This window comes from Panthera pardus, unplaced genomic scaffold, assembly GCF_024362965.1.
Source record: "Panthera pardus isolate Hobbes unplaced genomic scaffold, ASM2436296v1 HiC_scaffold_14, whole genome shotgun sequence".
Taxonomy (NCBI): domain Eukaryota; kingdom Metazoa; phylum Chordata; class Mammalia; order Carnivora; family Felidae; genus Panthera; species Panthera pardus.
Genome location: NW_026526699.1, coordinates 272,555 through 297,341, shown reverse-complemented (window position 1 = coordinate 297,341; position 24,787 = coordinate 272,555). Strand labels below are relative to the sequence as shown.

At 46.0% G+C, this 24,787-nt stretch overlaps 1 protein-coding gene across 2 annotated transcripts; it reads right to left on the bottom strand.

Annotated features, from left to right (window-relative positions):
- Positions 1 to 925: 925 nt before the first annotated feature.
- On the bottom strand, positions 926 to 21,297 carry ZNF605 (zinc finger protein 605). Of its 2 annotated transcripts, none has more exons than XM_053901853.1 (6): positions 20,940 to 21,297; positions 20,718 to 20,825; positions 18,753 to 18,913; positions 11,865 to 11,985; positions 11,548 to 11,637; positions 926 to 7,815 (listed from the first exon to the last, which is right to left on the bottom strand). In XM_053901853.1, exons 3-6 carry the CDS (start codon positions 18,765 to 18,767, stop codon positions 6,020 to 6,022), a joined length of 2,022 nt encoding a protein of 673 aa, XP_053757828.1. In that variant the 5' UTR covers positions 18,768 to 18,913; positions 20,718 to 20,825; positions 20,940 to 21,297; the 3' UTR covers positions 926 to 6,019. The 2 variants fall into 2 exon arrangements, with proteins under 2 accessions (XP_053757828.1, XP_053757829.1); XM_053901854.1 differs by lacking the exon at positions 926 to 7,815 and adding an exon at positions 9,844 to 10,467.
- Between the last annotated feature and the right edge of the window lie 3,490 nt (positions 21,298 to 24,787).

The window sequence follows — 24,787 nt, the reverse complement described above, 5'->3', positions numbered from 1 at the left end:
GTGTAGAGAGTAAAAATATAATATTAAAGGGCGCCTGGGGCTCAGTCCATTAAGCCTTCCACTCGTGATACCAGCTCAGGTCATGACCCCAGGGCCCTGAGACCAAGCCCCATATTGGGCTCTGCACTGAGCGTAGAACCTGCTTGGGATTCTCTCCCTCTGCCAGTCCCCTGCTTGCGCATGCGTGCGTGCGCTCTCTCAAAATTAAAAAACAAACAACTAAAATCTTAAAAAAAAAAAATTGGTGCCTGGGTGGCTCAGTCCGTTGAGTGTCTGACCGAGTTCAGCTCAGGTCATGATCTCACAGTTGGTGAGTTGGATCCCTGCATGGGGCTCACTGCTGTCAGCGCAGAACATGCTTGGAATTCTCCCTCTCTTGCTCTCCCCCCTCCCCTGCTCACACTCTCTCTCAAAAATAAAAATAAAATCAATTAATTAAATTAAACCTTTGGGGAAAAGACCGTAAAGGAATCCAAGGACAAGTGCGTCTCCCATGGGCTGAGCACTGGACATTGGGGTGTGGAATCCAGGTCTGGTCCTGCACTATGTGGTTTCGTGGGGATTCGGATCAGGTGATATCTGACACAGAAAGCACAGGGTAGATGTGAGTAAATCTTTTTAGTGTGCCTCATCTCTTTTTAGAAGTTGTGCTCACTAAACTGTAAGTATCCTACTCTTTTAAGATTCGAAGGATTAGGGGAGCCCCCAGTTTAGCATGGGGGGAAAAAAGCGAGGTGAGCCAAGGGCTGGGCAGAGCATTAACTCTTAACACTGCCGACAAGTAAACGAAAGCTGGTCTCTTGATGTTTCAGGAGTATTTGAATGATAAACATGTTGGAAACTGGCGACAGCTCAGATTTGGTTTGGGTTACCTAGTTGAATGGAAGCTAGAGTTCATTGTTCCCAATGATCACGCTCACACATATTAATTCATTCAACAGTTTACTCAGTAAACATACAGGTACAGAGATTTTCTTTTCAAGCACAGCAGAGAGATGTGTGTGCACCAGTCTGAGCTCCCACAGCTCCCACAGGCGCCCTTGCTCTCCAGGTGCACCAGGCAGTGGAAACACATGCCAGCAACTTACAGCCTGCTTCTCGCCAAAGGGACAACAGCTGACCTTGTTCATTAGCTGTCTGCCCTGTCCTTGTGTGTGAGGCACAGGTGGCCCAGATCTCAGATGTCATTGCCTGACACATTCTGCTCTGTACAAACACATACAACAGAATAAGTATATATGACTTGTTCATGCACTTAGAGCGGCCCTGTGGCCACCATGGTTTGGAGATAAAGCCACACAGCCATTCCAATGGCTGCAGTGGTAGTTTAATATGCTTCCTTAACATAACCCCTCTCTAACAAATGCTAGAAGTTAATCTGCTTCCCCATCTTCTTGGGAATCTCAGCTTGATGTGGGTTTTTTGTAAATAATTTTAATGCTAGGAATCATAGCAATGCTTTAAATGAGAATCTAATTACAAATGTCACTTCATTTGTATTTCTCTCTTATCTTACCAGTAGCTGCTTCTATAGCTACACTATTTGTTGGGCACTTTTAATGATTTAGGTGTTGTAAAATATCTATGTATAATGACTTAGTTATTCAATAAAGTTGGTGTTCCCTGGTTTATTTAATCTTAGCACCTGAAAGGAATAGGCTCAATGACAAGATGTCCAGACTACCTGGATTCAATGAGTAGTCACTGTGACCTAAGTTACAAAGACCCCCAAAGAAAATAAAGTTACCAGATGGCACCACCAAGCCCACAGGTGGGGTGAGCCACGCTGGGAGGCGCCTCGTAACTTAGCTACTGGTCATGCTTGTGAGCTGGTCACGAGATGTTACACTGCCTGTGTCTATGCTGCAGACAGACATGATGAGATGAAGTTTTCTAAGATAATGAGAGTGAGTGTGGCCTGACCCTTCAGCATGACAAAGGGGTGGGGAGGGAAAAGCTGTTAGGCTTATGTGCTGCCACCTAGAGGGCACACGGCACTGTTGCAGACACTGCCACAGCTGACTGTCACAGTGCTAGTCCAGTTGTGCCCAAGCCTTGAAATATTTATTTCATTTGCTAGCTAATTCCTTAAAGACAGGATCAGAGTTACACACAAGTTTACTGGTACAGACTACAGTGTGAATGATGCCATTGCGGTTGTACAAAAAGGAACACCTGCGTGAAAAGCTTCTTCAAAATGCAGATCGAAATGCAAACACAAATGGGAGAGAAAATACAGGGGTGCCTGGGTGGCTCAGTCAGTTGAGCGTCCGACTTCGGCTCAGGTCATGATCTCACGGCTTGTGGGTTCGAGCCCTGTGTCGGGCTCTGTGCTGACAGCTCGGAGCCTGGAGCCTGGAGCCTGCTTCAGATTCTGTGTCTCCCTCTCTCTCTGCCCCTCCCCACTCATGCTTTGTCTCTCTCTCAGAAATAAATAAACATTAAAAAAATTAAAAAAAGAAAAAGAAAATACAGCTGTGCAGCCCGATGCAATATTTCCCTTCAAAAGCGGTTACCAGACTGGGTGAGAGAGGGTACAGAAAGGTGAAATGAAGTCTTAAGAGGTATTCGACAAATGACGGGACGGTGCTGCTACGTTGGGCCTCTTTGGTGGTTTATTTCATCCTAACTTATTACACTTCACGAGGCTGGGTAGTGTGTGACAGGCACTGGGGTGGAGCCCCTGAAGTGATTCTCTGTAGTAATGCTGACCCGCTGGCATGGAAGTCTTGTGTGGGGGTTACAGATTACATAGATTACATGTAATAAAAAGCAACAGACTCTGGAATGAGGACATTTTAACTGCACAGCACAGTGTTTCTAAGTGACAAGCTAGGAAGCATGAAGCATCATTCCCTTCTGCCTTACTCAGAAACTATCTTTTTCCTTGTCCATACATATTGAACATAAATGACATTTTTTTTTCTTTTTGTTGTAAATTGCTTGGCTAATCGAGAGGTAGCATAAGACTTCATAAATGTTTTGGTTTCAAGAGTTAGTGTAAGTGCAAGACCACTGGGTATGTAGCAGACAACAACCTATGGAGCCATTTAGATTTGCAGCAAAACAAAAAAACACAAAGAATTTTGTTACTTGTTATAATTTCTACTGAACTGGTTAAAAACAGAGAGAAAATATTGATATTTAGTGTGGGAAATCTTGATGGATGTCAGTCTATGCCCGACGAGGCACACGTCCCAGTAACTGATTCTGTCCCAGTAACTGATTCTCAGAATTGTGTTAAATGCTCGTTTAACACCTGGCACAGAAAACAAGTGCTACACTCAAAATATTAACCTAAGAACATTCACTAGAGGAACCATGTCCAGGTATGTGTTCTGAATTAAGGAAACCAAAACCAACCAGAGGTCGGTAAGCACCCAGAAATAGTTAACACCCCAAATTGTGAAGAGCAAGGAGAAGGAAGCGTTAACTGAAAAACGGTCTATGGCCCCAGGAGGGCAGCAGGGGGAGGGGGGGAGGGTGTGCGGCAGCCCTTCGGGCACAGACACCACTCACACCGAGGTCCAGGCAGGGGCGTGGGGTTAAGTGTTCCAACCTCTCTCCTCCCGCCCTCTGACTGAGTACCTCCCGTGTTCAAACCTAAGCACAATCCCTGGTGAGGCCGTCCCTAGGGGACAGCCCCTGGGGGTGCAGAGCCGGGAAAGGCGGGGGATGTGGAGAACGAGCAGCACATACACACGTCCGTCACATGTGCCATTCTACTGTGTGGCTGCTACACACACAAGTTGCCCTGAGCCCTGGGGAAGCAGGTTTCTGACTCAGAGGATGCAGTCTATTTAACTAGTTCTGAAGATTCACACTTAAGTGTTGTCGTTGAGATACACTTTACTTCTAAAGACATCATAACCCACAATACATTATTTGGCTTTAAGCAGTCAATTACCATTTTAAAAGACTCTTAAATGAGGAAAGAGATCTTTTATATTTACCCACATATTCACCACTTCCAGAGCTCCTCTTTTCTTCCTGTAGATCCTCATTTCCACCTAGGATTTTCTTGCTGCACCGAAACTTGCTTTAGTGTTTCCTGAAATAAGGTCTATAGATAAAGTCTCTTTCATTTTGCTTCTCTGAGAAACTTTTTTTTTTTTTTTTTTGCTATCATATTTGAAAGATGTTTTTGATGGGAAGTAGACAAACGGCAGGTGGTGGGGGTTTTATGTAAAGTTGTCTGTCCCTCACTCCGTTGTGTTCCAGCTCGAGTAGTTTCTGACCACAAGTGTGTGTGGTCCTCTGTTCTGTGCAAGTATCCTGTCTTTCTCCAGGTGCTTTACAACTGTTCTCTTTATCATCGGGTTTTATCTGCTTGACTAGGATGTCCATCAGCAGGATTTTCTTCATGATCTTGAGGTTCTTTGAACTTCTTGAATATGTGGAGTTACATTTTTCATCATATGTGTAAACATTTCATCTGTTATTTCCTCAAATACTTTCTTAGGCCTCTTCTCTGCCCTGTCCTTCTAGGACTCCATACGAACACACGTGCCTTGCTGTAACCAACTCCCTATTGTCTTTTCTTCGAGTCTTTTTTTTTCTGTGTCCATCAGTTGGACAGTTTTTATTTTCACTCAAGTTCATTGATATTCTATGTCTAATCTGCTCTTAATTCCATCCAAAGTTGTTTTTTTGTTTTAATTTTCAGATATTGTTGTTTTCATCCTGAGAAGTTCCACTCAGGCTTTTAAAAATACATCTTCCAATTCATCTGTCACATTCCTGTTTTCCCATATATCTATAAAAGCTATTTGAATATCCTTATTTAATGCCAACTGCTTCCATTTTTTCTGTATCTTTCTAGTGACTGATTTTTCTCCTGGTTACAAGTCATATTCTCATGGCTTCTGTGTATGCCAGCTATGTTTTTGGATGCCAGACATTGTGGGTCCAGACTAGCTTTCGATCTAGGATTAATTACTTCACTACTAAGATAATACTCTGCTGGGAATCCTACCCGATGCCCCATGTGTGAAAAGTCGTTGCCATTTCAGGTGGTGGGAATTTTATTCCCAGCCCTACATTGATTTCTGGGAACTGTTTGGCGGACTGCTTTCCAGCACTTTTCCTGGACTCAGGAAATTTCTGGTCACACATGTGCAAATCAGTACTAAGCCAAAAGACTAAGCAGACTCCTTGTAGATTTCTGCAGCCCTCTCTCTGGGAAGCTCCCTCCTCTCCAGTACAACTCCCTGCAAACTTAAGCTACTCTGGCCTCCCCAAATGCCAATTCAGCAATTCTCTTTGATTCAGCAAGACCACATTTGTTCCTTCCCCTGATGTGCACCCTGGGAACTGCCACCAGGCACCAGGCTGGGCTCTTATGGGCTCACCTCACTCTCTACACCTTCTGCCAGGGATCACACGCTTCCGCCTGTCATAGGTCTCGAAACCGTTATTTCATATACATTTTACAGTTTCTAGCTGTTCAAGGCAGGGGATTAATCTGGCCCTTGCCACATCACCACAGCAGAAAGCATATCTTCACACTTAAAACACAGCTACCACTTAAAATAAACTACTTTTTGTAACTTATATACAACACAACTCTATAGGATTATTTCGATAGAATCATGCTTACCAGAATTCTTCAAAACTATTAGGACTTCTCCTTCATACTGAAATCTCTAATTCAAGATGCTCAGTATTTCCTTTGCATATGTCTTCTCTAGTGTACCACGAATTATCCTTTCTTGACGAAACCCCCCACTCAATTTTTACAACGATTGAGTTTCTCCTCACGTTTAGGTCCTCTGATGAGAAGCTGTCACTCCTGACTACCAGGTTCTGCACTACTAGGATACTGATAAGACCTCCACACCAACAAGTCATTAACGTGTAACAAGCTGTGTGTTTCAGGAGAAGGCTCTTACGCTGTCTACGTAAAAATACCTCCCTCCTTTCTGAACTCTGCTGGGGGGGACCTGCATTCTCAGCGTACTGACAGGATTTCTCCTATCAGTCTGACAGATTTCCCATATTCACAGCACTCGTGCGGTTTCTAGATTACATGAGTCCTCTGATGAGCCATGAGCTGTGACTTCCTGCTGAAGGCAGTCCCACACTCACTGCATCCATAGTATTTCTCTCCTGTGTGAATTCTCTGATGCCTCATAAGGTGTGACTTTCTAGTGAAAGACTTCCCACATTCACTACATTTATAGGGTCTTTCTCCTGTGTGAATCCTCTGATGTATAATGAGCTGTGCCTTCTCAAAGAAAGCTTTCGCACACTCACTGCACCCATAGGTCTTCTCTCCTGTGTGATTTCTTTGATGCTTAATGAGCTGCACTTTCTGAACAAAGGCTTTCCCACATTCACTGCACTCGTAAGGTTTCTCCCCTGTATGAATTCTCTGGTGCCTTAGAAGCTGTGGCTTCCAGGCAAAAGCCTTCCTGCACTCGCTACATTCAAAGGGTTTTTCTCCAGTATGGGTTCTCTGATGATGAACGAGGCTTGACTTCTCGCTGAAGGTTTTCCCACAGTCCCTGCACCCATAGGGCTTCTCTCCTGTGTGCGTCCTCTGATGTGATATCAGGCTTGACTTCTGGGTGAAGGCTCTCCCACACTCACTGCACTCATAAGGCTTCTCTCCAGTGTGAGTTCTCTGATGCGTCAGGAGCTGTGACTTCCCAAAGAAGGTTTTTCCACATTCAACACATCCATAGGGCTTCTCCCCTAAATGGGTTTTTTGATGTCTGATTAGCTCTGACTTCTTAAAGAATGCTTCTTCACAGTCACTGCACTGATAGTTCTTCTCTCCTGTATGAGTTACTTGATGCTTCATGAGCTGTGGCTTTCGGACAAAGGCTTCGCCACACTCCCTGCATTCGTAGGGTTTCTCTCCTGTGTGGATCCTCTGATGCCTGATGAGGAGTGAGTTCCTGCTGAAGGCTTTGGTACACTCATTACATGCATACGGTTTCTTCCCCGTATGAGTCCTCTGATGAGTGATGAGCTGGGACTTCCAAAAGAAGGCTTTCCCACAATCACCACATTTATAGGGTTTCTCTCCTGTATGTGTTCTCTGATGTGTAATGAGCTTTAATTTCTGGGAGAAAGCTTTCCCACAGTCACTGCAGCCATATGGTTTCTCGACAGTGTGCGTCCTCTGATGTCTTTTAAGCTGTGACTTCCTGCTGAAAGCTTTTCCACATTCGCTGCATCCGTAGGGCTTCTCTCCCGTATGAGTTCTCTGATGTAAAATGAGTAATGACTTCCTACTGAAAGCCTTCTGACACTCACCACACCCATATGGTTTTTCTCCTGAATGAGTCCTTTGATGAATAGTGAGCAATGACTTCTGTGAGAAGGCTTTTCCACATTCACTGCATCCATAGGGCTTCTCTCCTGTATGAGTCCTCTGATGTATTATGAGCTGTGACTTCTTATTAAAAACTCTGCCACACTCCATGCATAAATAGACTCCAGTATGTGTAATATGGTCTGCAATGAGCCACGACTCTCTACTGCTGGCCTTTCTACATGTATTGCAATCACGATATTTTATTCCACCATGGGTTCTATCAGGTTTGATGCAGAATAAAAATTTCTTACTGAGCTCATCAAGTTTCTTTCTTCCAAGGTTATTTTTTGAAATAAGAAACTCAAAACGATGTTTCAAATGTTTTTCACCTGTGCCACATTTATGGGGTCTCATTGCTAAATGAACAAAGTTAATGCTTGAATGAAATATTTTCCTAAAAACATCACATTCATCGCCTCTCTCCATACTTCTAAGCTCGTCTTGATTATCCTGGTGCCACATTTTGAGACTGTTATCTAGCCAGACTTCTTCTAAAAAGGAAAAAAATGAATCATACTGTGTAAATCCCCCAATGATTATGCTTATTGAACAAAACTTCTGAAATGGAGCCTAGGATTCCAGTTAAAAAAAAAAAAAAAATCTCCCAAATACAATCTCTCCTTATGGGACAAGAAAAATGTTCACACACACTGTATGTTAACAAACTGGAATTTAAACATGAGAAACAGTAGGTTCCTGTACTAGCGTTACATTTAAAGAACATTCTCATTCAAGACCATCACCTGAATCACTGACATCACTAACTTCACCATCACTGAAACTATCTCTTGGGGTTATCAAAGAGTTCTCCAGAGCTCAGCATCAACACTTTTATTTAGGATTTTTGACATTTTAACTGAATGTATATAATCTATGTAATGAATCTACATGTAATCCTATCAATGAAAATTATTCCAAACCACAAGAATTCTTTTAACATTAGGACAGGCTTTTTTTCACCAAGTACAATTGTTTGTGATTTCTACAACATGACCATTTATTGGATTATTTTTAAATGAATGTTTGTTTGCTTTATGATATCATTTATTAGCAATGGTGAGGTAATATTCCCAATATACCCTGAAAGATAAAAGATCTGCCAAGACTTCAAATACAAGGCAGCTACTTCTCTTCTGCAGGATTTTTTGGAGGGAAGGGGGTTGGGGAGGTAGAGCCTAATCTAATCCTCAGACATATCAGAATGTCCGAACAAGGACCAACTAGAGCTGCTGGTATGGAGAATAAAAGGATTCAATGTTTTGAGGTTGAGTGAGTGGACGTATTAATACTATTCGCTGAGTGGGCTCAGTCGGTTAAACGTCCCAACTTCAGCTCAGGTCATGATCTCACAGTCTGTGGGTTCGAGCCCTGTGTCGGGCTCTGTGCTAATGGCTCGGAGCCTGGCGCCTGCTTGGGATTCTGTGTCTCCCTCTCTCTCTGCCCCTCCCCCACTCACACTGTCTCTTTCTCTCTCTCAAAAATAAATAAACATTAAAAAAAAAGAAAGAGGGGCGCCTGGGTGGCGCAGTCGGTTAAGCGTCCGACTTCAGCCAGGTCACGATCTCGCAGTCCGTGAGTTCGAGCCCCGCGTCAGGCTCTGGGCTGATGGCTCGGAGCCTGGAGCCTGTTTCCGATTCTGTGTCTCCCTCTCTCTCTGCCCCTCCCCCGTTCATGCTCTGTCTCTCTCTGTCCCAAAAATAAATAAAAAACGTTGAAAAAAAAAAAATAAAAATAAAAAAAAAGAAAGAGTAGGGACACCTGGGTGGCTCAGTCGGTTAAGCGTCCGACTTCGGCTCAGGCCATGATCTCGCGGTTTGTGGGTTCGAGCCCTGTGTCGGGCTCTGTGCTGACAGCTGGGAGCCTGAAGCCTGCTTCGGATTCTGTATCTCCCTCTCTCTCTGCCCCTCCCCCACTCATGCTCTGTCTCTCTCTCTCTCAAAAATAAATAAACTTAAAAAAAGAAAGGACAAAAGAAAAGGTGATCAGGCTTTTTACCCCTTTGCTTAAAAACCCTTTGGTAAATACAAGCTTTCATCCTGACTCACGTGCCCTTGCATGTCCTGGTCTCTTCCAACCTCTCTTGACTTCCGCTCACAGGCTCTTCCTCACTACTGCTCAGCCACAGTGAATGCCTTCCCATCCCTCCCATCCCAAAGGCCTTTTCTGCCTTAGGACCTTTTCATTTGTTTTATTTGACACGCTTTTCCCAGCTTTCAGCAAGCCTGGCTCATTTAAGCGTAAACATCATTTCAAGAGCATACTAACGATACCCTGTTTATTTCCTTTCTGGCTCTCACCAAACAAGTAATCACCTTACTTCTGTGTCCCCCACGGGAATGTAAACCCTGGGGGCAGGGACAAGGCTCGTATTTTTCACTGCTGTATCCCCACGACACAGCACACAGCAAGTGCTCAACGCTTGCAGGATCAGTACTGTTCACTCATAACTGGACTTCTTTTTTATTTATTTTTATTTTTTTTTAACATCTATTTATTTTTGAGACAGAGAGAGACAGAGCATGAACGGGGAAGGGTCAGAAAGAGAGGGAGACACAGAATCCGAAACAGGCTCCAGGCTCTGAGCGGTCAGCACAGAGCCCGATGCGGGGCTTGAACTCACGGACCGCGAGATCATGACCTGAGCTGAAGTCGGACGCTTAACCGACTGAGCCACCCAGGCGCCCCATAACTGTACTTGTAAAGCAGTGCCCTTCCGTGCCATTAATCTTGATCATTAACTTTGCATTTTAATACAAATGCTTCGTGTTTGATACTTAACTATTGAATAAATACAGTTTTGCATTTTCTTCTATATTAAAATTCTCTGGTCCTGTGAGGCTATTTCATGGCTACTTCTCTCAATTCCTCTCATTCTTTGTAACAGCAGCTGTTCTAAACTAGATGAACATAAAATCTATCTTCACAGGTGGTGGTTTCTAAGCTACATATACCCAGACCTAATAATCCATGTGAAGGGTACCCAGAGATCCATAATTTGAAATATTTCTTAAGGTGAGCAGAGACACTTGCTTAGATGAAAACCTTTGCACTAAAGAAATATTTGATAAACAAGAAAGGTCCTGCCTTACCTGGCCCCATAACAGTCAATTAATGAAACATTTAATCAGTACACACCATAAATCCTACAGACAACAGAGAAGAATACGTTATTTGCCATCTTTCTACGTGGGGAAAAAAACCTGTAAGATCTAATTGTTTAAAAATTCCAGATAACGTCTGACCAGGGCCAAGATTCCTACAATACAATACTAACTGGGCAGAGACTTCAGAAAGGCTGGGAGTCAACAGTCTCTGGAGGTAAAAAAGGGGCCACCTGAAGAGAGGGACACTGTCTACGTGAGGAAAAGATATGATAATCAATGGCCCACGTGCAGAGAAAAATGAATGAAATGCGTGGAGGAAGAAACTAGTTCTAATGCAGCTGACCCTGACTTCTGGGCCAAGAAAATACAAACCAAAACTGAATAAAATGCTGCTATACCATGAGTTCTTCAATATAAATGTAGTTAAAAGATCACATGGCACACGGGGGTCTTGAGCCCAGCAGACGATGGGCTGAACGAGGAGCTTGGAGAAGACGAACATCAAAGGCACCAAAAAGCACCACGGGAGCTGACCGCACAGGGTCAGTCTGCACAGAACAGGGAAAGAGGCAGAGCCCCCTGACCAGGTTCACGGTGTTAGCTTTTCATTCTGTATCCTTAGATTCACTGTCTGCTCTCTCTGGGTTTAAAACAGAAATCTGACTAATTAGAGGGACAAATTAGAGGGACTGACTCAGTGTTCCTTTAACAGGAAAAATTTATGAATTCATAAAGAGTTATGAGTAAAGAAGCCTAGCCCTGCAGGCTAGAAGTGCGGGAAAGAAGGGAAAGGAGACCGAGGAGCTGGGAAGAAGAGCCCAGCCCAAAAGCAAGGCCCTAAGTGCTAGCCCCCAACTTATGCTGCTGTATAGGAAAGGGGGTACGTGCCGCTATCAGCTCTGTGCAAAAAGGACACATCCTGATGTGGAGACCGGGACAGAGAGCACATGAAAACCCAGAAGGAACTCAGGGCACCAGTCCTGAGCCAACTCTAAAGATTTAGGAATTTCAACCAGTTTTATAAATAACATTTCAAACTAACTTTTCAAAACATTATAACCCGACATCAAAAACCTTATTAAACTTTCACTGTCTGTCACACACCTGATTACCTCTCACCTGAAAAGTTCTGACTTAGAACTTCATCTATTATCCATGGCTCTTCCTGCTCCAGCTTGAAAATCCCATGAGGCTTGATAATTTGATAACCTGTTAATTAGAAAAACAGACAACTTGGACCCAACTGCTTGGGCTGACGGACTCTTAAACATGAAGAATATTTACCACGAAGGCTAGAAAATAAACCAAGTGAACCAAAACCTTGTGATTGCGTATCAAGTGATCCTTGAAATCTGTAACTCAGATCCAACATTAGTAAACATCTTCCAGGTGCCACAGTTACTAGACTCACGCTGTTTCCACAAGAACACTCTTACCCAAGAACACTAGGTTGCTATAGTTCTCCAGCATCACGTCTCTGTACAAGTTCTTCTGCGTAGGATTAAGTAGCCGCCACTCCTCCAACGTGAAGTCCACAGCCACATCCTCAAATGAGATCTAGAAAACCGGATTTGCTGTTAAACCTGAATGGGCTCCATGCACAATACATGCTTTCTTCTCCACGGTGCCAGGCAGCCGCAGGGACCCCTGGCTCCCGGTCCTGGTGCATGTGTGTCACACTTCCCTCCTGAGTGTGGGCTGCACTTACGGGCTCACCTCCGCTGAACACGATAATGATGGGATGTCACTGCTGAGATCAGGTCACAAAAGAAGGTCACTTCCATCTGGGGAACCCTCCTTGCTCTCAGGGGGAATCCAGCTGCCATGCCTTGAGGCAGGCCTGTGGAGAAGCCCATGTGGCCAGGCACTGAGGCCCGCCCACTCCCACGTGAATGAGCTTGGAAGGGGAGTACCTCCCTGTTGCACCCTGAAAGGACCTCAGCCCTTCCTAACCTCTCGAGCACAGGCTTGTAGGAGACCCCGACTGGGAACCAAACGTGAGCGCAGCTGGCAAATTTCTAACCCAGAGAAACTGTGAGATAAACGTTGATGTTATTAGCCACGGAGGTTGTGGTAACTTGTTACACGGCAATCGAGAACTAACATAATATCATAACCGTGCACTATACGTTGAGAGAGAGACAAAATGTTAAAATATTTATCATTATGAATTTACTTGTCTATCCATCCATCGATCCATTACAAAAGAATTTGGAACAGGTTGTATTTAAAGTCACTGTGCTTCTCAAAGAAGGTACCACTGGGTATTTGGGAACAATTCTTAGCTGAGGCCCACGCAGTGTAAGATCCTCAGCATGCCTGGCCTCTACGTGCAAAATGACAGTAATGTTTTTTGGTTACTGTCAAAACCCAAACCGAACCTACACATTTATCATTATCATTATTTTAATATTTATTTATTTTGAGAGAGAGAGACAGAGCATGAGCAGGGCAGGGGCAGAGAGAGAGGGAGACTCAGAATCCAAAGCAGGCTCCAGGCTCCGAGCTGTCAGCACAGAGCCTGATGTGGGTCTTGAACCCACCAACCGTGAGATCGTGACCTGAGCTGAAGTCAGACGTTTAATCCACCGAGCCAGCTAGGTGCCCCCCCCCCCCCCCCGCATTATCTACATATTTAAAACACGCTTCTCCCTCCAGGTGGTTTTGCACCCAAGTAGTAACAATTAACTGGCTCCTTCACATATCTTCTTGAACACAGGTTTTGAGCATTAAGGCTCCCCAAACCGGAAAAAGTGTTAGAAATATAAATATGAGTAGAATAAAAACCATGTTCTTAAATATAAATATGAGTAGAATAAAAACCATGTTCTTAAATACTTTTTGGTCTTTTCAGGCCAGGAAATAAGGTGTTACAAAGGTCATGAAACAAGTAGATACAGGGTTTTGGGACAAAAGGCAAAGGAACTACAATAACAAAAACGAAACGATGTGGAAGAACAACCATGTTGCAGGATTCACGTTATCTGAGTTTAAGACTTCCCATAATGCCCCAGTGATGAAGACAATGGTAGTATTAGACAAAAGTTGAATGAACCAGAACAGACAGCCTAAAAATAGACCCCCCTAAACATGCTCGGTTCATTTTTTACAAAATGAATGCCACGAAGAAAGGAGTTTTTTCAACAAATGATGCTAGAACCCATAAGCAAAAGAATAAACCTCAACACATACCTCATACCATATAAAAATGAATTCAAAATGGATCACAGGCCTAAATGGGGGGAAAAAATCATAAAGCTCTAGGAAAAAACCCGTGTGATCTTGGGTTTGGCAATGAGATTAATAAGAATTGGGGGGAGGGGTGGGGAGGGACACCTGGGTGGCTCAGTCGGTTAACTGTCCAAATTTGGCTCATATCATGATCTCACAGTCCATGAGTTTGAGTCCTACGTAAGGCTCTGTGCTGACAGTTCAGAGCCTGGAGCCTGCTTCAGATTCCGTGTCTCCCTCTCTCTCTGCCCTTCCCTTGCTCGTGCTTTCTCTCTGTCACTCAAAAATAAATAAACATTAAAAAAAAAATTTTTTTTTTTCAGTTTATTTTGAGAGAGAAAGAGCATGTGAGCCGGGTAGGGACAGAGAGAGAATCCCAAGCAGACTCTGCACTGTCAGGGCAGAGCCCAACGTGGAGCTCAATCTCACGAAGCACGAGATCATGACCTGAGCCAAAACCAAGAGCTGGACACTTAACCTACTGAACCACCCAGGCGCTCCTTGGCAATGAGATTTTAGGTACAACACTGAATGCATGGTCAACTTAAAAAAATCAACGAAATGGACTTTTTCAAAATTGAAATTTTTTCCTATATGAAAGACGCTGTTAAGAAAAGACAAGGCACAGACTATGACAAAATATTTGAAAACCACTTATCTGACAGAGCGCGTGTATTCAGAATAAATAATTCGTGAAACTCAACAATAAGAAAATACAATTAAAAAATGGGTGTCTCTTGAAACAAGGGGAAAAAAAGCAAAAACGAACTACTGGGACCTCATCAAGATAAAAAACCTTCTGCACAGCAAAGGAAACCATCAACAAAGGTAAAAGGCAACCAGCAGAATAGAAGATATTTGCAAATGACATATCTAATAAATGGTTAGTATCCAAAATATATAAAGAACTGATACAATGCAACACCCCCCAAAATGTAATCCAATTAAAAATGGGCAATAGATATAAACAGACATTTTCCCAAAGACACGTGGATGGCCAACACAGGAAAAGATGCTCAACATCACTCATCACCAGGGAAATGCAATCAGGGAATGGCTAAAATTAACAACACAAGAAACAACAGGTGTTGGCGAGGGTGCAGAGAAAAGGGAACCCTCTTACACTGCTGGTGGGAATGCCAACTGGTACAGACCCTGTGGAAAACAGTATGGAGGTTCCTCAAGAAGTTAAAAATAGAGCTACCCTACAATCCAGTAATTGTACTACTGGGTATCTACCCAAAAAATACAAAAACACGAATTCAAAGGGATACATGCACCCCGTTTATTGCAGCATTATCTACACTAGCCAAGATGTGGAAGCAGCCCAAGTGTCCAACAGCAGATGAAAAGATACAGAAGACGTGGTATACATACAATGGAATATTATTCAGCCATGCAAAAGAATGAAATCTTTCCATTTGCAACAATGTGGATAAAGCTAAGTAAGTTAAGTCAGAGAAAGATACTGTCTGATTTCACTCATACGTGGATTTTAAGAAACAAAACAAACGAGCAAAGGAAAGAGAAAGAGAGAGAGAGATAGAGAGAAAGGCAAACCAAGAAACACTGTTAACTGTAGAGAACACACTGATGGTCACCAGAGGGGAGACGGGAGGGGGCATGGGGGAAACAGGTGATGGGGATTAAGAGCACACCCCCCCCCCCCCCCCCCGCCCCCCATGATGAGCGCCAGGTGACATATGGGACAGTTGAATCGCTGTATCGTACACCTGAAACTAACACTCTGTTAACTGTACTGAAATTAAAATAAGAAACTTAAAAAAAAAACCTCTTATTTAAAAAGAAGTCAGCTAACCAAAAAATAGACAAAAGATCTTAACAAGCACTTAACTAAAGAAGATGTACAGATAAAAAATAAACATGAAAACACGTTCAACATCATTTGTCAATAGGGAAATACAAATTAAAACTATAATGGGACACTACATACCTATTAGAATTGCTAAAAACAAAACAAAAACAAAAACAAAACACCCCACACAAAAAGTGACAAATGCCAGTGAGGATGCAGGGCAACAGCTCTCCTGCCGTGAAGTTGGGAACGCCAAAAGGGCAGTGACTCTGGAAGATGTTTTGGGGTTGAACAGAGACTTACTACTCCCAGGTACGTGCCCAAGGACACTCAAAACTTCTGCCCACCTCAAGATTTACGTTCAAATCTGTATGCACATGAACACAATTGCTAAAATCTGGAAGGAACCAAGCAGCCCTTCAGAAGTGAGAGGGTAAGCAAACTGGCAGGTTCGTACGAGGGGGTGCGACCCAGTGACCGCACTCAGCAGGAAAAGGAGCCAACTACTGATTCAAACAAGGGCGATGAATCTCGAAGACACAAGTGAAACAAGGCAGTATCAAAAGGTTATACACTAATGAGTCCATTCTATGACATTCTGGAAAAGGCAAAACTGCAGTGACAGAGAACAGATGAGTTGCTGCTGGGGTTAGGGACGCACGGAGGTGAGACGGGGAATTTCTGTGGAGGCTGGAGCTGTTCTAAATCCCGACTAGGATGCTGGTCATGTTAATTTATACATGTCCTGATCACGAGGAGCCCTCCCATGGGCCGAGACATCTGGATACGCTCCCGGTGAGCTTGTCGTTACCCGTGTGGATGCTCAGGAGCAAGGCCCCCACACTCACCAACAGACGTGCCCCGTCAACCCGACGTGGAGACCAAACCTGCCTCCACCACAAAGCCCTCGAGTATGTGACTGATTGCCACCAGGACCCAGAAGACGCTGGCCTGTGGAGACTCAGATTCCGTCCTCAGTGGGGCCTGTGCACGTGCCGCCCGTGCCATCAGAAGAGGCTGAAACGGCCTGGACGTCACGTCTGGCCTTCCACACGCTGGCCGTGGCTAGAAACTGCCCAGACACAAGTTCCTGTGCCGAGAGCCACGACATTGACAGGTAGCTCTCATCGGGCCCTCTGCCCCGGCCAGAGGGTTTCACTGGACTCTGACTGCAGCTGACACCCTCTTCAAGTTTGGTTTAGCGTCCCCATGGGTTCCACTGACTTGGGCCACACTATCCAGGCACTACAAGACCACATTTGTTCCTTTCTGCGGTTCCCTGGATTCACCGCATCTGAGAACGGCCCCAGATGAGCCATGCGGTTGTCTCAGAGGACACTTAAGGACAGACTTATGTGACTGACGGGAGGGGTCAAGATGGCCCCAGCCCGGATTACACAGCTCAGACGGGCATCCTGGGGCCTCAGCGCAGTAAGTCCCCAAAGGACACTTCTCTTTGCTGCCATGTGAAGACCAGGCTGTCTTCACAGACACACCCATCTTCCACAGTTACTGAGACCTCAGGCTCCAGGGGGGACACAGCAAAAGGCTTCCATCCCCTATGACCTCTTCCTGAAGATTTGACGAATGTGAGATTATATAAAACTGTTTTAAAATCTTTTGAAAATTCTGGAGGTTTTGCTAGCCGATTCTTAAACATGATGCATGTTTCCGGTTAAGTTAGATAAAAATATCTGTACCTCTTACATACACCCTTTCCAGACAAAGCGTCTGGACGAAAACAGATGAGCTTTTAAAAAGTTGTGGGAGTGCCTGGGTGGCTCAGACTTCAGCTTAGGTCAGGATCTCATGATCATGGGATCAAGCCCCAGCATTGGGCTCTGCATTGAGTGTGGAGCCTGCTTGGGATTCGCTCTCCCTTTTTCTCTCTCTCTGCTCTCTGCCACTCTCCCCTGCTTGTGCACGCTCTCTCTCTAGAATAAAAATTAAAAATAACTTAAAATAAATAAAGTTTTGATTACTAAATGGGGCACACTGATACAACAGAAAAACAAAAACAAAATCAACCTAGCACCTGGAGAAGCATGGGGGTAGAGAAGTACACGAATGATGTTTGTTCTCTGGACTTGCTCCTAAAAGCTTCCCCCTCCTCCTGGAAAAAACAAAAAGCAAAAGACACACCTCCCAGTGCTGCCTCTCCAAGCTCGTGCGAATTCTCTGGATTTAGACTGACTGCTGAGCCAACACAGATGCCTTCCCGACAGGGCTGACTGGAGACAGCAGACGGCAGCCTCAGTTCCTGTACTTTCCAGGAAGAGCATCCCCAGAAGTTGCCCACATCTAACAAAGAGTGGACTAATAAACTGGGGTCGTGGACGCAGCGATTTGGAAGTAAATGCCCCAAGCACTTCCTCTAAAGCCAAGGACTAAACTACATTATTCAGACTTGACTAGAAACCCAGGGCAGAAGGGCCCACAGTGGAAAGCCACACTGGGGGCCGGCCCTGCTTGAGGTACCCTCCGTAAATCCTTTGTTTCCAGAAAAACCACACGTGTCCTCTAGGGTTGCACTTCTGACCTGTGTACCCCAACCTTCGTGACACTCTCCATTTCTTGAGTCAAGAAAGTAAAAAGAGCTAAAGGCAGATACACCCACGCCCAGCTTTTGCCAACAGAAGCAAAGATATTTCTATCCAAAATGTACCAAGATTCCAACTGAGAGAATATGGGGACCATCTGAAAGTTTTGTAGTGGTCAATTCTGCCGGATGATTTAGGTTTCTTTCCTAAAACTGGAACACAGGTAAGATGGGTATCGGGGCCCACTGTTTCAGTCCTGAAACAAACTCTGTTCTGAGCTTTCCTTCAAATTTGTGCCCTTAGCTCACACTGAGGAACTCTGTAATTTCTTAGCACTGCGAAATATGTTTATTATAGGGCTGCTATTTAGGACTGTGTCCACTCTCTCATCCACATCAATAGCTGTCCAAATATTTTGGGCTCTGCATCATCAGCAAGGTTTGCTTCTACTGAGTAACTAGTCTGCTTTTCGTCAGAGGAGACCACGTAACTATTCCCGCTTCCCTTCCTGTCTCCACTTCTGGGAACATCTGAGGACAGCGGGCAGCTCACCTTCTTGTACATCCATGCGTCAACTTTAAGACTTTGGTATGATTCCACAATCCACTTCGTTCTTCTCTGACATCTTCTTTCCCAAGTTTGTATTTTCTGATTATGACTCAAATGTATTTAGAGCTTTCCTGCAAACCTCTCATATCTACATATAAAAACTGCCAGATAATAAACAAGTAACTCACCTGTGACTTGATCATTTTCAGCTGCTTGGAAAATCTGCTCTGTTCTGATGCTCTGGAGAGAGGCCTCTGGTCAAATGTCTGTACACTGAGAATGCACCCCTAGTCCTGAGGCCTCTTCTTTTTTATCTCACATGAGTTATCTTGTTCCTCAGAGCCATGCCCTGGAGATGCAGTGGAATTTCATTTTAGATGATGTCATTAATTCGGGACCCTATCTCGGATCTCTCTTCCTGACAAGCCCATCGGGTTTAGTGGGTAAGAAACAGGGCGGAAGTCTCGGCCGGGCCAGACTGCATCTGGGCCGGGTCTGCGCCACACAGCACACTTGCAGCCCTGGCCCGCACCCGAGAACGCCACGTGAAAGCCACATGTCTCACTGGTTCGGCCAAACATCCCCAGAGGAGCGTCACCCCACCAAATGCTCTGCAGAGGTCAACAAAGTTCAGGAACATAACCTTGGCTCGCTCACTCTGCAGCAGTATTTCCTGGGGACACAGGTGCTACAGAGTAAAATGCAACTTATCTCTAGGCAGGATGGTAAAGGGAAAACGGCTGTTAGACCAAGACGGCGAAGCAGCCTGGGGTGCTGGCTTTCTACTCCAAAACCAGCCCTGCAGTGAAAAGAAAGCCTAGATCAGAGAAACTAACAGAAACAGTAAGAAGAGAGGCTCTGGGGGAAGACTAAGGCTCCCGTGTGGGTCTGAGGCGGAGCTGGGGGGAGCCACATCCACGACAGCGAGGAGAGGCGTGAGGAACCTTCCCCGTGGTGCCTCTCGGTGCGCGCCGGGACAAAACCGCCTGCCCTTTCCCTCAGAAGCCAGCAGGGACAGCCCGGGCCACACTTCCAAGATCAAAATCCCTGCAGTGTGAAGGGGCCGCAGAGATGACAAGGGCTGACCTTCGTCACCTCCCACAGCCCTCCGTACAAGGACGCTGTCCACACCCGCTGCTCAGGGTCTCCGACCCTTGACGGCAGGAGATGCTTGAGGGGGTGGTGGGACAGCACTGTGTGTTCTGCAGGGTCCACGCTGTCGGCCCTGGCGCCCCTCCCCTCTCCTCCCCTTCAAAGGTGCAGCCTCAGCCCTCCCCTAGTGCAAATTACCCAGAGTGCAGGAGAGCAGCTAACACTCTAGAGGAATATGCATGAGCTCAGAGGCCAGTAAAGGCAAATACAAACTAAAACTAAGAAAAAAAAATTAATTCTCCCTCATGCAAAAAAAGGGAAAAAGACTCCCCTGACTCCTCTTCGCAAAGTATTTACTTTCGAAAACCCACAACCGTACATTCTCTGTTCCTTTGAGATACGTATAAATCTCTTCTAAAGCTAAACAAGCTTCGTCCAGCTTCCCACCCCAAAACATCTTTCTTAAGGACCTAGGAGCTATCTCTTTGAAATCATCGGGAAGATACACTCCTATTTCCCAATCTCAGGAAGGGCAGGGGCCTGGCCAAGTGCCTGACTTTGGCAGCTGATGTCCCGCTGCAGTCCTGTCACCAACACAGAGGTCTATTTTCCCTTTGGATAAAGGTGATTGGCTAACACAAACAGCCACCCCAAGTGCCAGGTAAGTAGCATGAACCATGTGCGACACATTATCATTTATCTTGAGACCACGTGGACATGGGTTCTTCCGGCCTGGCTGGAGAAAAGAGGGAGATTTCTTTCTGCCTTTGCAGTCTCTTTAGCAGGTTGTCTGTGAAGCTCACTGCATTCCAGTTTAACTGCTTTTCTTTTTCTTCTGCTTTTGTGAGATTTGGGGGTTGACAGATTTGGGTTTTAATTATTTCCCCAACAGACCAAATAACCAGATAACTGAGTACAACCACTATTTTAAAAGCTTTTTAAGAGATCACAAACCACCTAACAGATATCTCAGGCAGAATTATTGGAACAAATGAACCAAGATTTCAGCTAAGTATAATAAACAAAAAATACTACATCTTGATGTGTACACATACTTACACTTTGAATTCCTTCACTGCTCATGGACCAGGTCACTTACATTCAACCAGATACAAGATCAGCGCCGGGGACTCCACAGCGTGAGATCACAAAGAGATGTCATTTCCTTCCTAATACACCTAAAAGGAAATGTTCAAAAATCACAGTACCCAGTAAACTTGGGGACAAGAGGGACAAATCCCACCTTTCGCAGCAGCCCTGCCAAGAGAGGTCTGTCTGGCAACTGTGGTCTCTACCTGTGGTCTAGGGTGTTTGCTGAGCACCTAAGCTCCCGGTGCTCCCAGCTTGGTCTCCACAGGCTGACAGGCTACTTAAGAAGACTGGACACGGTGGACTGGTCAGTGGGCACTTTTCCAGCAAATAAACGGAACAAAGAGATAATATAGTACCTGTGGAAGGTTTAGGGCAAGAGCTCTTTATTTAAAGACACTGTTCTATTAAAGAATAGGTGAGGGTGTCTTCAATGTCCCAATGGACATAGAGACAAATCTGCTGCAAATGAAGATGGGAAGTTATGCTTGGATGTTAGCGAACTGCCAGGTTTTGCCCCAGGGCAACTAACAAGAGTGGGGCCAGACCAGCCCCCCCGAAGGCAGTTACTACCCACCCCAAGTTGGGCCAAGGGCTGGAAACAGACGAGACAAAGCTGCTGTCATCACCAGTTGCTGCTTGGTCAGCAAAGCCCGTGCCCTGTGCAGACAGTGAGCAGGCAGGAGAAAAGAAACATCTGAACACATCTTAGCCTTGACCTGACCCTGTACATCAGCTTCTGACATCATCTCCTGAGGGCCTTGAAAGTCTCCCACTTTATGATGAAGAGAACGGAGGGACGACTTGGGCCAGTAAGTGGAGACAGGTTCCCACATCAACAATATAAGGAGGATCTTGTGGGGCAGTCAAGAAAGAATCGAAAGACAGGCTGGATTTTGAATATTGACCCAAAACAGTGGTAGAGGGCAGAGCAAGGGCATCCAGAGCAGGAAAAATTCCGAAAAGTGGGAAGGGAGAAGAATGACAGGGGTTTTGCCCACTTGTGGCGTATATACACGTAAAAGTCAGATCCGCCCAGGGAAACTGGACTCTGTTTAGTCCAGTGTGAAGAGTGTAGGGCTGGAGGGCAAATCTCTGAGAAAAGGTTCTAGGAGAGCAGAGAGCAACATTCAAAGGTGAAATGCCTCTTTCCAAGATGCCCAGGGAGTTCTCCTGGACACAGTTAGGGGTCTCAACAGTCTGGGAAGCCCTGAGTGAAAAAAGAGAGTTGTTGCCATCCGAACCTGGGGTCCCTGAGATCAAAGGCCCACCTGCCCCAGGAGCTTCTGTTTAGCTTGGACCCCTTTGGGGTTGATGCACGGATCTTCTCTCACCTCTGGAAAAGGGAATGTGCCGACTATACTAACATCCCAAACTGCCACTCTCGTTTCCTCCTTCAGGATCCCGACATTCTCCTGCACCCCGCCCTCACACGCACATGTACATTCAGCACTCTCATGTACACACACACTCACACACACATGCACAGTCTTGTTTACGGGCCAGGAGAGCAGCAGTTTGCTGAATGCCTCTTACAACCAGGCCCTGTTCTGAACACATGGGAGAGACGACTTAAGGTCCCAAGACAGACAGGGTCCCTGTCCTCTAAGAAATGCATTCTAAGATGGAATACAAGTAAATAAAGTAACGTCAGACTAAAAGAGTGCTCACAGGAAATTTTAAATGTGACAGAGGAAGGGGTGGGTGGAGGGTGCCCCTTCCCACGGCCAGAAAAGGCATCCTGGAAATGACTTTTAGCTGAGTCCTGAACAGAGGATGGAACCCACTGTGGACGCCTGTGGGAAGAGCATGCCCATCAGGGAGCACCACACTCAAACGGCTGGAGCTAGAGAGAGCTGAAGGCAGTTCGGGGATAGAGGAGGGCAATGAGGCTGAACCAGCTGAGAACGTTTAAGTGAGGAAATATTTCAGTAAAATATTAAAATAAAATAAAATAAAAATAACAGTAAAAAATAAAAAAATCGTCACTGACCAACAAAGTGATGTGTTGGGTGAGAAAGACCAAAGAACAACAGAGAATATGGTCATTTAACAGAAGTTACTCTGTGAGAGTCTTGCCTGAGCCAACGCATGGTCAGCACTCATTGAGACTACCCACACCCACAAACACAACCACGCAGGCCAATAATCACCAAAGATGGCCTCAATCACACACGAGGTCCAACAGACCTTGAATGACTGAACCCCCAGCCACCCCACCCCACGGACCAACCTTTAGCATTCACAAGGCTCCCAGTTCCCCACCCACCCACCTGAGAGTTCTCCAGCCCCCATTTCACTGAACACAACAGGGACCTCACAAATTTCAGACCGCACAACCACTGAGCCCCATAAGCCCCACTCCCACTTATCCCACTAGCCCATCATCCCACTAGGACCCTCATTATTGATCCCACAGGCCGCCCCTCCAGGACCTTCAATTACGCATATGGTAGGTCTCCAGTGACTGCTCTACAAAGCCCCCAATCACCAACCCCCAAGTGACAAAACCAACGCACAGAAGTGCATCAACCAATGAAATCCAAAGTCTCTCCACAGCCCCGCCCCCAATCAGATACCCTTAGGACCCTTTATTCCTGATCATTCCAGGCTCCCCCTCGCTCAGCCCCAAGCACCCCGCATGGTCATTCCTATAGGTCCCTTGACTGATTATGACGGCACCGCCCCTCATCACTGATTCCCACAGGCTTCTAAACACTAACGCCGGGAAACCAGTCGCTGGCTCCCCTACACTCCCATCCAGTAATCTCAGCAGAGTCTGTTCACTGACTAGGAATGGAGTCAGTGAAATCCTGAACACTGAGTCCCAAAGGACCCCTACGGAATTCCAAGCCCTCCCTCCTTCAGTTGCCCCTCCACTCACCTGAACAGTGCCCCGATCACCGGTTCTCACAGAACCGAACCCAGGGGATGCCCAATCCGTAATCATACGGGGACCCCAACCACTCACTTCCACGACACCCCACTTTCTAATCTACCCCACGCTCACCCACCATTCACTGGCACCCCGACAGATCCTCACAACCCTCACCTGAACGGGCCGCCAGCTCCGCCCTGCCCAACACGCTACCTCCAATGACTCTAGTTACTACCCGCACTGTCTGCTCACTCACAACGCCCACAGGCCACCCACCAACTCGAATCCAGGCCTTGTCACTGACACGCAGTGCCCCAGTCCCTGATGCCTCAACCACAAAATCTCCCCAACACAGGCACAGACCACTCAGCAGCACAGGCCACCCCGGTCCTCCCCCTCCATCGAAACGGCTACCGCTGAACTGCCAAGTAGAATGTAAAGAAATATCTTATTCCACAATTACTGCAGGAGGCGGAGGCATACTACAATAGGGGGAACACTGTGGCCGGAAGAGTTGCCAGCATCTACGCAGGGCAAAGACCTACGCGGTTCCTTCCACGGAAAGGGAGATCCGAGGTCAGAAGAACCAGGAGCGTGGAAGGAAAGGGCAGGATGATCAGACAGTAGATCAGAGGAGGGCAGTTCTCGGGAAGGAGGGGGCGCAAAGCAGCTCAAGTAGGGAGTGAATCAAAGTTCAGGGCCTGGGGCAGGGGTGGGGAGGTGGGGGAGAAGGAGGCTTAAGTCCCACGTCTCAGTAACAATCATCTTCTCCTGACTGCTCAGTGGGGACGACAGTCCAGCTAATCGCTGACGGGGCAAAGGATGGGAGTTTGGAGGATTGCTATCCGGCCGCGTCATCGGCCAACAAGGGGGCATGTGTTACGCAGAACACATGCTTCCTGGAACAGGAGACGGCGGGAGACGTCCTAACCTTCCTGCTGCCCGGGAGCCCAGGGCTCAGTACAATCCAGCACTGTCACAAACCAACAGGCCTTCCAGTCGAAGAAATCCTCGGGCCGCCAATTCTGAGCTCCCCCAAACAGACCTCCACAAAGACCTTATGGTTCATCCACACCGGGCCCACTTGCCGACCCGGAGGCATCTAAATCACTGACGAGCAGAGTCCTAATTACTCCGGAAAACCACCCTCCGGCTGCATCCCCG

Coding starts and splice junctions, on each gene's coding strand:
- ZNF605 (XM_053901853.1), bottom strand. Junction 11,638..11,864: donor TAGCAACCTAGTGTTCTTGG/GTAAGAGTGTTC, acceptor TCTAATTAACAG/GTTATCAAATTATCAAGCCT. Junction 7,816..11,547: donor TCTAAGTCAGAACTTTTCAG/GTGAGAGGTAAT, acceptor TTTCCTTTTTAG/AAGAAGTCTGGCTAGATAAC.